Source organism: Chaetura pelagica, unplaced genomic scaffold (assembly GCF_000747805.2).
Source record: "Chaetura pelagica isolate M959 unplaced genomic scaffold, ChaPel_1.0 scaffold72, whole genome shotgun sequence".
In the NCBI taxonomy this organism is placed as follows: Eukaryota; Metazoa; Chordata; class Aves; order Apodiformes; family Apodidae; genus Chaetura; species Chaetura pelagica.
The window spans coordinates 771,029-783,871 of NW_009952560.1; the positions used below are offsets into that span (position 1 = coordinate 771,029).

Genomic DNA, 12,843 nt, shown 5'->3' on the forward strand with positions numbered 1-12,843 from the left:
CGGGGCAGCTGTGACATTGCTCCCGTGCCCGCTGGCAAGGAGGGATCAGCAGCTCCTCAGGACCTCAAGAGGGTCTTGCGAAAGGGTGTAACGACGGCCGGGCAGGGACAAGAGCTGTAAAAGTCAAACATCCTCTCGGCCTCTTCTTGGGGACCCATCTGTCAGGCCTCCGGCCGCAGTTTTTAACTATTTGGAGGTAAATTCTTCAAGCCTATCTATCTCGGAGGCTTCTCTCAGACTCTGGACTTTTCCCTTCCTTTGGGGTATTATCAGCAATCTTGGTTCCTTGTTTGATTTGAAGGTCACTTGGGGCTTTATCTCGGTGCCATGCTGTAGACTCTGGCTTATGCCATTTTTATCTTCAAGAGCCCTGAAGACAATCGGTGCATTGATGAGATTAGGTGACGCGCCGCCCCGCTCGCCCTCCACGTCCCGCCCTGCATACAAAGGGCCGGCGCCTGGCGCACCCCCCAAAGCCCCCTCCCCACAGCCGGGGGTCACAGCGTCGCCTCCAACCCATCCCAGGGGGGTCCTGCCCTGAGGGGTGGTCAGGGTGTCCATCCATCCATCGGTACCTGCTCTGCAAATACCAGCGTAGCAGAGCAACATCAGAGATGTGTATACACCCCTATAAATGCATGAACATACATTAGGATACGTATGTTTTTAGATACCTCTCTTGATGGAGACAACAAACGTAAAAATAACTCAGCACCACCCCAGAAATTCTTCCTCAACCCAAAGGGCAATCAAAGTGGTTTGACTCTTCCTTAAAGAGGAGCCCACCAATAAACCCTTGGTTTTTTGGGTGTATTTCTGGATACTACACGTTGCTCCTTGGGGTTTGTGCTGGTTCTGGTTGCAGAGCCAGTGCCAGTGGTTGTAATATTTTACTGTTGGGTGCACTGTGGGGCTCTGTGGGCACAGTGTGCTGTTAGGAGCTTTTCCTGGTTTTATGGGGGGTAATTAGGGCTTTATGACAGGAGCGAAATGGGAGAGTCCAGTCCCCATAAACAGGTTTATAATGGATATAAACTATGCACCTCTGTAACTTAGCAAGATTAACACTTTAGGGACAATTTGAGTGGCAGCCCAAAAAAATCAGAGCGTTGCCGGGAGCTGCCTTTGGGAGGGTGAGAAGGTCCTGGCACCGCCCTGGCTGGTTCCCTGCTGGTGCAGCATTTGCTGAGTGACCCCAAAAGCCTCTCGGGTGCTTTGGCTGCCTTGTCCTGTTTCTGGGCTCCAGGCCCATCCCGGGACAGAGCCGTGGCAGGATCCCTGCAGCCCCTCCTTCCCCCCGAGCCATCCGTGATCCGGAGCCGAGCGCAGCGGGCGTGTTTTGGGGTTGGGTATTGCCGGTGATTTGCAGGATGTTTGCAAAGCTCCGGGCAAAAGTGCAGCCTGGTGCCGGAGGAGGAGGTTGGGATGTGCCGGGCGGCGGCAGCAGCTCCTGCTCCACGGGAATTCCCTTTTAAAGTACAGGGTTAGTTTTATTATTTTATTTTATTTTTTAAGTACAATTTAATCTTATCAATAGGACTTAAAGCAGAGGGGATCCGAACTGCTTCTTTGCTTTCACCTGTCAAAAGACACAAGCTTGAAATTGAAGGATTTCAAGGGAAGGATTTTTTCTGGTCTCTTTTTCACCCAATGCAGCAAAAACCAGAGGGTGCCTAGAAAATGACATAAGCTTGTGATGAAAACAGCAAAGTTATCGATCACTGCTCTAAGCCCCCTGATTACTATCCCACATCCCAAAAAAAAAGATTCCCCAGGGGCAGTGGGGCCTGGGGCTGTCACACTGCCTGTCCCCCCCCCGGCTGAAACACAGGGTTAAGGCTACGGGAGTCAGACCCTGCAGCTCGTCTGGAAACAGGGGAAAGCAGTAAAACATTTCCCGGGCAGTGCAGCTCAGGGGCTGCACAAAAGCTGGGTCCCATAAACAGACTTTTATATCATGGCTGTAGCTCCAGTAAAAAAAAAGGAAAAAAAAAAAAAAAAAGGAAAAAAAAAAAAGAGGGCCCATTCCTTGTGATCCCCATGCTGGCTCCTCTCCTGAGCAGCTGCAGAGAGAGGCTAAGAGGAAATATCTCTTAGCACAGGGGCTGCTTCCAGCTGCAGAGGTGCAGGAGAGCAGTGGGAGATCAGTCACGTCGAGCTTCAGTGTCTGAGCCCTGGCTCGTAAACCTGGGAGCCCCCCAGTTGGTCCAGGAGGAAACCACTGTGTCCTGTTGCAGACCGTTGGAGCCCTTCCCTGTGCATCCAGCCTGGCTGTTGGGGTCCCTTGGAGGGGTCTCTTGGAGGGTCCCAGGGGCTGTGCTGGCAGGGGATGGCTGGTAGAGCGTGTCAAGGGTTCACTTCCTGGCGATGGCAGAGTGTGATCAGGATTCCCACTTTCCCAGGAAGCTTGGAGGAAAGGTCCCCATCGCTACGGAGGAGCTCTGCTTATTACAGCAGTGACAACAGACACAGCAGTAATGCCCTGTGTTAGTTCCTAGTATTAATTATCTAGTCTGCCCAAATCCAGCCCAGAGCTGAGAGCATGTGAATGACAGTAACATTCATCCCGTTCTAGGGATGGAAAAAACCAAGCTGGGATAGTTGGTGACTTCCTAAAGTTCTGTGGGATAGTTGTGGTCAAAAGGCTTTTTCCCTGCCCAGCAAGGGGGTTTTGGGCATCCCTATGTGCCCATGATCTTTGGGGACATGAGAGCAGGGGACTGGATGCTGGCACTGCTGCCACCAGCCCCATAGCCTGACCTCACGCTCCTCAGGAGAGTTAATTTTCATCAAGACTCAGAGTCTTCAGTGGTTTTATCTAGAAACCCAAAATCTCGGTCACTAGACTATCTGAAAATCTCAGCATTGGTTATTGTTTCTCAGACAATAAAAGCTTTGTCCTTGGGACTGCAGGGAAAAGCTTGAAAATCAGCATTTAACATCTCATATGTTTTTTAAGACAACTTCAAAACTCTGTGTGCCTTGGCTCACAAGCACCCTCAGTTGGGTAAAAGTGTGATTTTGGGGATGAATCTTTTTATTTTATTTTTTTTTCCTTGCTGAAATCTTCCCCAAACCCAAAAGACACCAAAGACTGAGCAGAAAACTCTGCCTTCCCTCCCAAGAGGAGCCGCCTGTGCTCCTTGTCTATCTTTTAAGATCACGATCAGAAGAAAGGGCTTTATTTTATCTTCCCTCCCATTGTTTAACCAGCGCTGCAGGATCTCAGCCCGGCAGCGGCTGAAGCACGAGGCCGGGACCGTGGGGAAGAATGTGTGTGACAGTGCCCGGGTTGAGTAATGTTTACCCTGTTCATGGCAGGGACGTCCACTTGGACCCGCAAATATCCACCTGCCAGAGGACATTCTTTTATTATCAGGGATAAAAGGAGTTTGCTGGGAAATGATCAGGAACCAGACATCGCGGGGAGATTCCTATCTGTGGGATGTGTTTAAGCAGCTGATGAGGAGAATTCAGAGGCAATTGGAAGAGGGGCTTTGCTGGGGTTTTGGTGGAGGGCACGGGGTAGCCATCTGGAGTCTGGCAGGTGCTTTTGGAGCTCAGGGAAAGCTCCTGGACTCAAATTATAATTTAATCCCTTTTCCTTGATTTAGAGGGTTTTTAGAGTAGCCTTTAGAGCATCCTCTGCCCAGCCAGCCTGCATCAGCTCTTCCCCTCAGGCACCTGGGAGAAGAAGATCCTGAAATCCTAGGAGGAACATCCTTTACTTGGGTGGGCTTTGGAGCTGGGGCTGTTTGTGTTGTGCCAGAGAAGATGCCAGCACCCTCCAGAGACTGGACCTCCTGGCTGTTGGTCATTCTGGGGAGCCATGGCTGGGGGTCATGGTCAGATGATGCTCTTGGTGGTCTCAGTTGTGAGGGTGGGCTTTGCCACCATGGTTTCCTTTCCCAGGAGAGCTGTGGGCTGTCTGTCTGTCCACCACTTCAATCTCAGGGCAGTTCAGAACCCAGCCTCGAGCACAGTGCTGGACTCCTCATAATAAATGGCTTCTCCTTGTAGTCATCAAGGCAGCCTTGTAAAAGACGCTTTTGTTTCCCGTGGGTTTTCCTCAGTTAATTATTTGTGATCTGTAGATGCCTTTCCATGACACATGGCTGATCATATGGTTATCAGTGCAGGATGTTTTAGCCAAATTAAATATATTTATACAGAAGACCTGTGCTCGAGCCACATTTCCCTCCTTGGTGGTGGTGGGTTGGGATCTGATTTGGAGGTTTGTGTCTGTCTGGTCCCTCTGTCTTCCTGCAGTAATCTGTTAATCATACACACGTTGAGAGGATGCAGAAGGGCCTGGTTGTCCCAAGCTGGGCAGTGCTGGGCTGGCTGGACAAGCCTGGCAGAGGGAAGAGCTGGAGGACACAGCGTCGCTCCCCATGAACCCCCAGCTGGTGTCCAAGAGCTGTGGGCACATGGCAGGAATTTGCACGATGGATGCATAGGGTGCAGATCAAAGCACAAGGGGTGCAGATGGGTGTCCAGGGTGCTGGCCAAGGTTGGGCTCCCTTTCTGCCTTGCAGCACTGGGGCACTGGGGGGGCTACAGACCCTGTGGGTATTCAGCATCCCTCACCACAACCTTCTCATTGTAATTTCATGAGATGGGGTTGGGGAGAAGCTGGGAAGTGGCACTAGTGGAAGAGGCACATTGTCTGGTCCCATTCTTCCTGTTTATTGTTCCAGAGAGTCATTTAAGAGCTTGCACGTCTGTTTACATCTTCATGCCATGCACCCCAAGGGAGCTGGGGAGGGATTGGGGGGGGGGTTCCTCCTTTGCAGGGAGACTTTCAGAGGGGGCTGGGGACACATGGGGTGTCCAGGGACGATGCCAACGCCTGCTGGTGTTTTGCAGGGGTCCGGTACAACCAAGGGACGAGCAGCGAGGCAGCATCCTCCGGGGCCATCAGCCACCACGGCAGCGGTGCCATGGTCACCACCAGCCAGGCAGTCCTGCAGCAGGTCTCCCCGGCCGGCTTGGACCCCGGCCACGGGCTGCTCTCGCCCGACGGTAAAATGGTGAGTACACCTGGCCTATTGTGGCGGCGACGCTGATAAGATAAGAGGGCCCAGCGGGCAAAGCAAACACGCTTTCCCCGGGTTTCACACGCGGCCCGCGCTGAACAATGGGACATTGTGGGGCTGGGGCAGTGGCCGTCCCCACCGCCAGGGTGGCCCTCGGCCCCCTGCTCCCCCACCGGGAGGGGAGGGTTTTCCCAGTGCAGCCCGTAAATCCAACAGAGCCCCCGCGCTGGTTCTCATCGATCACATGCCTGGAGGGCTGAGTGGGCTCCGAGTGGATTGGTGTTTGTTTTCTCCTGACGTGGGTATCGATAAAATCCTCATTCATTATTTTTTCCTTAAGCCCTCCCAAGTTTGGAGTTTGGCTGGGGAAGCACTTCCCTTGTGAGCAGGGACATCCTTGTGCCAGGGCATCATCCCAGGCATCACCAGGGCTTCACCCAGGTATTGCCCTGGACATCTCCCCAGGCATCACCTGGACATCTCTCAGGGAATCACCCAGGGCATCGGACCCTTTCTGGGCACCCCTGGCTGGTGCAAAGTCCTTTGGGCAAGGAGTGGACACATGGCCGGAGCAGGGCAGTGCAGCCCTTCCCCACACAGGCTGGCAGAGGTTTGTGAGCAGCTGCTGCTCTTCCGGGAGGAGGTTTTTGTTCTGCTGAAAGCGAAAGTCAAACATGGCACTGGGCAGCCAGGCCAAGCTCCCTCTTCCCTGGTTTTCACTTCCATTTTCGGAAGGTTAGCCCTATTGGGCCGTGGCATGAATCTCCTCACATGGCCATGGAGGGGCTTGTTACCCTCTCCCTCAGCTATGGCACCATTTAACTTGGTTTCCTTCTGGCTAATCAGGGTCTCCCTGCAGCCCCTCAGGCTCAGACGCTCACCCTGTGAAACCAAGTGTGTCCCCCCAGGCAGGGGGGATATTGCAGAGCTAAACCCTTCCCTCCCAGCACCCTACCTCCACCCTAAACGCACCCATATCTCCCCAGGGGTGTGTTGAGCCTTATAACCCTGAGCCTTGAAGTCATAAAATGAGTCAGAAATAAAGGCAGCAGCCAACAGCAAGTGCCTGGGAGTGGGGTCTGCAAGGACAAAGCGATGCCCAGCTCAGTGGCAGGGGCTGCCAGCAGCTCCCCTCAAACCCTTCTGTCAGGGCCGTGTCCGAGGGCTGGGTTTGCCAGAGCATAGAGACCCTTGGATGGGGCAGAGGCAGCTCACAGCATCTGGGAGGTGTGTGGTAGAAATGCAGCAGATTGAAGTGGCAGAAGCAACTTGGGGTGCAGCAGGCAGGGGCGTGTGGCAGCCAAAGCCCTGCTGAGTTATCCCCCTGCACAGGTTGGACGTGGGTCCTCGGCAGCGTGCAGCTCTGCCAGCTTATCTCTGATCTTCAAGCAGGGCTAGCTAGTGCTTGCAAGTGATTTAATAAAAATATGCTGTAGGCTGTGGTTTCTAGTAAGTAAACATGTGCCTTTAATACCCCACATAAAACCAAAAGCTGCCAAGGAAGTTGCTGCATCGGAAGGCAATCCATTTTTTCAGGGAGGAGCGTTGCTGGGGCTGCAGCAAGCTTTGGAGGTTCGCTCTTTCACACTCTGGTGTTGCCCTTAGTGCAGTGCCAGAGGGTCCTCCTCGAGGGCCCAGTGTCTGGAGGGCCTTTTCCAGCCGTGCAATCTCCAGAGGATTCCTTTTGGGTGCAGTGAAACGAGCCCGGGCTGCAGGCGAGCGGCGTGCACTTGCCGAGAGCTGTTTGACTTGTGCAGCCGAGTGTGGTGTAACCTGGCCTTGGAGAGACTTTGAAAGTGGAAAATACCGGATCAGGAAATATGAGTCACTCCCGGGCTTTGGAATTTATTGATGGATTTGTTTCAATGGCAGCGGAGCTATCTCCAACTCACATGTGCAAAATAAACAAGGTGCTTGGACTGGTGTCCAGAAATGTCACACCAGAAGCCGAAGGGATGGCTCTGGATCGGGATGGAGGGTGCTCAGTGCAAGAGGCCTAATTAGAGGGATTAGGAGAATGTGCAGCAATTAAAGAAACCAGGCACTTAGCCCCCTGTTTGTCCTGGGACCAGCTCCAGTCCTCCCGGCACACTCCGAGTGCCTTTGTGTGTTTGATCCCTAAACGCTGACCCGAAATCCTGGGAATTGGCTCTGGCTGAGTGCACCCAGCTCATCTCACCAGTATCCTGCCCGTCTGAAAAGTGGTGACTGATCATCCCCATCAGGCCCTTTTTATCTGCTCTGTCTTTTTTTTTTTTTTCCAACTTCCTAAGCTTGTATTTTCCCACTTTCCTCTACAACCATAACAGTGAGAATTTAAGGAGTGTTCCAAGTCCCCAGGGGTCCCTGAAGGCAGGAGCTTGGGGGACAAAATGGCCAAGGTTTGGGATGTTCTGTGTCCCAAAGCTGTGCTCCAGTGGAGCTGGAAGTCAGTGCTAACAAAGCCCTTCACCACCACTGCTCTGCTGTTCATTGTGTGCCTCGTCGCTGTGTCTGATTGTCCCCTCGTGCTCAGAGCTGGTGAGGCCACACCTTGAATCCTGGGGTCAGTTTTGGGCCCCTCACTTACTACAAGACATCAAGCTGCTGGAGCATGTCCATAGAAGGGCAATGGAGCTGGGGAAGGGTCTGGAGCAAATGTCTGACAAGGAGTGGCTGTGGGAGCTGGGGGTGTTTAGCCTGGAGAAAAGGAGGCTGAGGGGAAACTTTGTCACTCTGCAACTGCCTGAGAGGAGGTTGGAGCAGCAGGGGGTCAGTCTCTTCTCCCTAGTAACAAGCAACAGGACAAGAGGAAATGGCCTCAAGTTGTGCCAGGGGAGGTTTAGATTAGATATTAGAAGAACCTTCTTCACTGAAAGGGTTATTAAACAGTGGAATGAGCTGCCAGTCACCATCCCTGGAGGTACTTAAAAGCTGTGTAGATGTGGTGCTTAAGAACGTGGTTTAGCACTGGGCTCAGTAGAATTGGGTTAATGGTTGGACTCGGTGATTTTAAAGGTCTTTTCCAAACAGAATGATTCAGTGATTCTGTGCTTCTGATGGTGGCTGTCCTCCCTTGCTCTTTGGCAGATCTCAGTGTCAGGGGGCGGGCTGCCCCCCGTCAGCACCCTGACCAACATCCACAGCTTGTCCCACCACAACCCGCAGCAGTCCCAGAACCTCATCATGACGCCGCTCTCGGGAGTCATGGCCATCGCACAGAGTAAGCAAACCCTGAGCTCACCTCTGCATGCCACTGGAACCCCCCACCCCACGCTGGGGAGGGGGACACCCTGTCTGCTCCCACCAGTGCTGATGGCCCCATTCTGCTCTCTCCCTCCTCCCAGGCCTCAACACCTCACAGGCGCAGAGTGTGCCAGTTATCAACAGTGTTGCTGGCAGCCTGGCAGCTCTACAGCCCGTCCAGTTCTCCCAGCAGCTCCACAGCCCACACCAGCAGCCACTGATGCAGCAGTCGCCCAGCCATATGACACAGCAGCCTTTTATGGCCACCGTGACTCAGCTGCAGAACTCGCACAGTAAGGGTCCAAGGGTCTGGGCTGTAGCTGTGAAGGGAAGGGCCTGGAAAATGAGTCCTGATGGAAAATAAGCTTGTGCTCTCTTCCTGCTCTCTCCTGCCCAAGCTCATGTCTGTGACTGCCACCTCCCCTCTGTGGGCACCAGCCAGTGTGGGGATGCACAAGGATATGGGGTGGCCACATCCTGCCTCATTTTCTCCTTCCTCTATGGAGAGAGGTCACATTTCACTCCATCCTTTCCTCTTCCAGTGCCATTTCCCATGGGGCTGCACTGCTGCCCCACCTGTGGGATGCAGCCCCCCCAGCACTTTGTACAAACTTCATTTTTCCACACGTGTTTTGCCAAGGGAGGTGGCCGGGCCCAATGAGTTCTCTGCAAAGCAAGCACTTCCCTGCTGTGCCCCAAAGGGATCTGGCTTCACCCCTTGGGCTCATCCAACACCCCAGCCCCATCCCTGCTCTGGCACTGGGCTCTGCAGAGCTACCAGTGTCTGGTCCAGCCACAGCCCTTTAGTCCCCCTGATCTGCCAGGGTGAGCAGGTAGCTGAGGAAATGGTGGCTTAGGGGCAGGTAGTGGTTTCTTTCCATGGCTTGTCTGATCTCCTTTGTGTCGCCATGATGCATGTTCCCAGCCCTGTGACCTGCCATAACGCAGTGCTCAGGCTATGGGTGGCTTCTCGGTGACAGCTGCTTGTCTCCCTCCTCTCCACAGTGTATGCACACAAACAGGAGCCTCCCCAGTATTCCCACACCTCCCGCTTCCCCTCGGCGATGGTGGTGACCGACACCAGCAGCATCAGCACGCTGACCAACATGTCTTCCAGCAAGCAGGTAATGACTGAGTGCATGCAGAGGTGGGCACAGGGGCTGTGCTAGACCTGCCTGGGCAGCTGAGGAAGAGCCTCAGGGTGCTGAGAACCCCATCCCAGCCTCTTCACGGGCTCTGAGAAACCTGCTTGCAGATGGCGTGATGGAGGTTTTGTCGATGGTTCAACTGTGCTGGACAAGAAGGACTTGTCATGGTGGTACCGTGCTTAATCCTGGGACAACTTCACTGGTTTGGGGGCATCCTCCTGGGGTTCAAATGGGGCTGAGGAGGTCAGGACCAAGCAGGCTCTGCTGCCTTTGTGTTCAGGATGAATCAACCCTGGTTGGACCTGAGCAGAGGAGCTGGGCCCCGATGTGCCTTGGTGTCCCCCAGCCCGTAGCCTTTATCACCTGCCCGGTGCCGGCGCAGGTGTAAGGCAGGACTTATCCTGGGTCAAATCAGGTGTGTGAGGCCTAACTCAGACAATAGTCCCTTTCTGAAAGGCAGCTCTGGGGACTGTGGGAAATATGTGGCCCTTATTGATCGCTAGATAAATACGAGAGAGCCTTGAACTTGCATTCAGATAAACTTTCTTACCGAGGTTTGACAGGAGAGAGGAAAAAAAATGCCTGCAATGACCAAAGAGCAAATAGGGTGTGGGATTGCTGAGAGACCCCCCCGGGTGACCAGTGAGGGGTGAAGGAAGGGCTGCAAAGGGGAGAAGTCAGGATTGGGGCTGCCCGGGGGGGTTGGGGGATGCCAGGGAGGAGGTGATGGACACCACTGCCCCTGGATGGGGCTCCCCAGATCACGGTGCTGGGGGTGAGCCCTGCCCTGGGCCCGCAGGCTCCTCGGGAGCACCATTTCCTCCGCGCGGCTTTATCGGCCCATCTGGTGTGCGCTGAGCCCGAACTCCCCCTGATTAATGGTGCTGCCCTGCCACGGGCGGCCTTTGATGCCGGGCTGGCCAAAAGGAGCCCTGGGCACACAGGAAATATCCCTGGCAGGGAGAGAGGGCCCGACCATCCCCGCTGCCTGGCTGGGCGCTGCGAGCAGCCTTCCTTGACGCCGCGCTGCCCGGGGTGCTGGGGGACCACTCGCTTTTCCCCTTCCATCACGCTTTTGCACTTTAATTAAAGCAGATCTCACGGCTCAGAAGGGGGGAGAGGGGCCCTGGCTCCCATGGTGGATGGGTGAAAAATGCCCAAGGGGCACACACCCACTCCCTTTGCCCCCCTCCATGAGGAATGAGCACTGGCTGGTCCTGCAAGTGCTGGGGGAAGGATCTGGCCCCTATCCCCCCCACACAGGGCTGGTGGGGGTAATGAGGACATGCCCCCCCTTCCTGCCAACTGCTCAATGTTTGAGCTAAAGCTGGAAAAATTTATCTTTGAACATTGATTCTTTTTTTTTTTTTTTCTCAGCCATCACCTGTTTCATTAGCAAGGGGCCAATGAAAGTGGCACAGGGGCAGCACAGGGGACCCATGAATGCTGCTCGCTCCCCCAAGTGTCTCAAATGCCTGAATTTTTTTGGTGGTTTGGGTTTCTGTTACTGGCTAGGGCTAATGGAGGCCATCCCTTGGCTCCTCCACGCTTTGTGATGGGCTTCTCCAAGGTGGCCAGAAAGGGCAGGAGGGTTGCTTGGATCCCCAGAGGAGCTGCAGTTTTGGGAGTGCTATTTGCTGGGCGAGAGCTGGGTGCTGCTGGTGGGAGTGCACAGATGAACCCCGAGAGTGACCCCCTCTTTGCAAGAGGAGAGGCATCCTCCTGCCAAGCAAAGCCTTCAGAGAGGCCTGGTGGCTCTTCTGCAGCCCTGGCAAACCTGCTCCATGGTGGAGCCTGGCTTCTCCTAGTCCTGCCAGCGGGGATGGAAGCTGGGGGGATGTCCCTGGTCCCCCCCCAGCTGTCCCCTCACAGCCCGATGCTGCAGATCGCTTATCAGATGTTGTTGTTTAGAGCTGGAAGGGGCAAATACCTCCTGGTTCCTTTGACAACGCTTGAGGCCTAGCCACCATTTTTATTACGTTAGCAAACACCTGATAGCTGCAGACTGTCCCTAATGACATGTCACGGGAGGCTCCTGGCGTCTCCTTATCTCCGCGTTGCCATGTTTGCTGTGAGCTCCAGCCCACAAGGTCACCCATGGCTCCCAGCCCCCCCTCCCCACCACTGACCAGGGGGACCCTGGGTGGGGGACCTGCCCCCAGGGATGGAGAAGGAGCTGTTGTGGTGGGATGGATGTGGTGGCTGCTCAGCTCCTTCCCCAGAGGTGACAGCACTGCTGGGGGACACGATGAGCGAGGTCCCCAGCCCCACTCCCGTACAAATGTGAGCTCCTCATGCCTGGCTGCTCTGAGCTGCACAGCACAACCCCTGCAGCAGCCTGTGCACAAACAGGCCCTTTTAAAATTATTACTATTCTTATTTTTATTTGTATGAGGGGGTGGCAATATCTGGCTCAGAAAGTATTTTCCCACTACCCTGGGGGTGCTGGGAAAGACACAGGGCTCATGTGGCACTGCCAAGGTCCCAGACTGATGTGGGAGGTGATGCCTCCAAATGCCTTGCGATGCCCCCGGGGAGCCCCTCACGGTGCTGCCTTCACCTCCTGCCCGCCGGTCACTCTGCTGCTCTCTCCCTCCCCAGTGTCCCCTGCAAGCCTGGTGATGCTCCACACCTCGCTGCTTTTGCACATAGCAACGGGATCATATTTTCCACAACATCCCACCGGTGACCCGCGTTCCGAGCCCGGGGAATCGCCGGAGCGAAGCCCAGCGCCGCCGCGAGGAGCCCAGCAACCCGGAACGGAGCCAGAGGCTCCAGGCTCCCTCACTGGAGACCAGCCTGGATTCACGGGACCCACCTGGGACCCTGCTTCTCCTTCCCTCCACACAGTATTTCCAAGACAAGTCTTGGGGATTTTATTTTGGTTTGTTGTTTTTTTCCTGAAGTATTTGCCTTCCAAGAGGCTGCCGGTTCTCCTGAGGAACAAGCTGAACTGGGAACTGGCAGAAGGGGAAGATGGATAATATTTAAGTTATACTCCTCCACCCAACGGACTGAGAGGGACTTGGGTCTGTTACTTGGAGTTTGGAAGGAGGAATTGCATGTGCTGTTGAACTGAGCCAATTCAACTGTAAATATAGGTACAGTCTGCTCTATCCTCACCCTTCCCTGCTCCTATACATAGAGATTTATATAAAAGAAGTAAATTTTTTCCAATGGATGTAAACTACTGTAATTAAGTGCAATTCCCCATCTGTATATATTGTGCCCAAATCTCTTCTCTTTCTCCTTTTTTTTTTTTTTTTTTTTTTTTGGTAAAGGTCAGAGCTGAGCATGGGTTTGGTTTTGTATTTTTCTTCTTCATTTACATGAGTTAATTCATGAGGAAAGAGCTGGGCCTATGCAAGGGGGCTGGTCTGGCAGCCCCAGTCTGTGCTCCACAGGAGGACAGGCACATGTGTGTCCTCTGC

General features: G+C 54.2%; 1 protein-coding gene across 1 annotated transcript in view; it reads left to right on the top strand.

Annotated features, from left to right (window-relative positions):
* The window catches only part of HNF1B (HNF1 homeobox B), a 17,285-nt gene extending 5,172 nt beyond the window's left edge, over positions 1-12,113 (top strand). The window contains exons 4-9 of the mRNA XM_010009039.1: positions 4,870-5,033; positions 6,099-6,101; positions 8,109-8,241; positions 8,366-8,557; positions 9,270-9,388; positions 12,014-12,113. Coding sequence (XP_010007341.1) covers positions 4,870-5,033; positions 6,099-6,101; positions 8,109-8,241; positions 8,366-8,557; positions 9,270-9,388; positions 12,014-12,034 — 632 coding nt within the window. The 3' untranslated portion in view covers positions 12,035-12,113. The remainder of the gene's footprint in view (positions 1-4,869; positions 5,034-6,098; positions 6,102-8,108; positions 8,242-8,365; positions 8,558-9,269; positions 9,389-12,013) is intronic.
* The last annotated feature ends 730 nt before the right edge of the window (positions 12,114-12,843 follow it).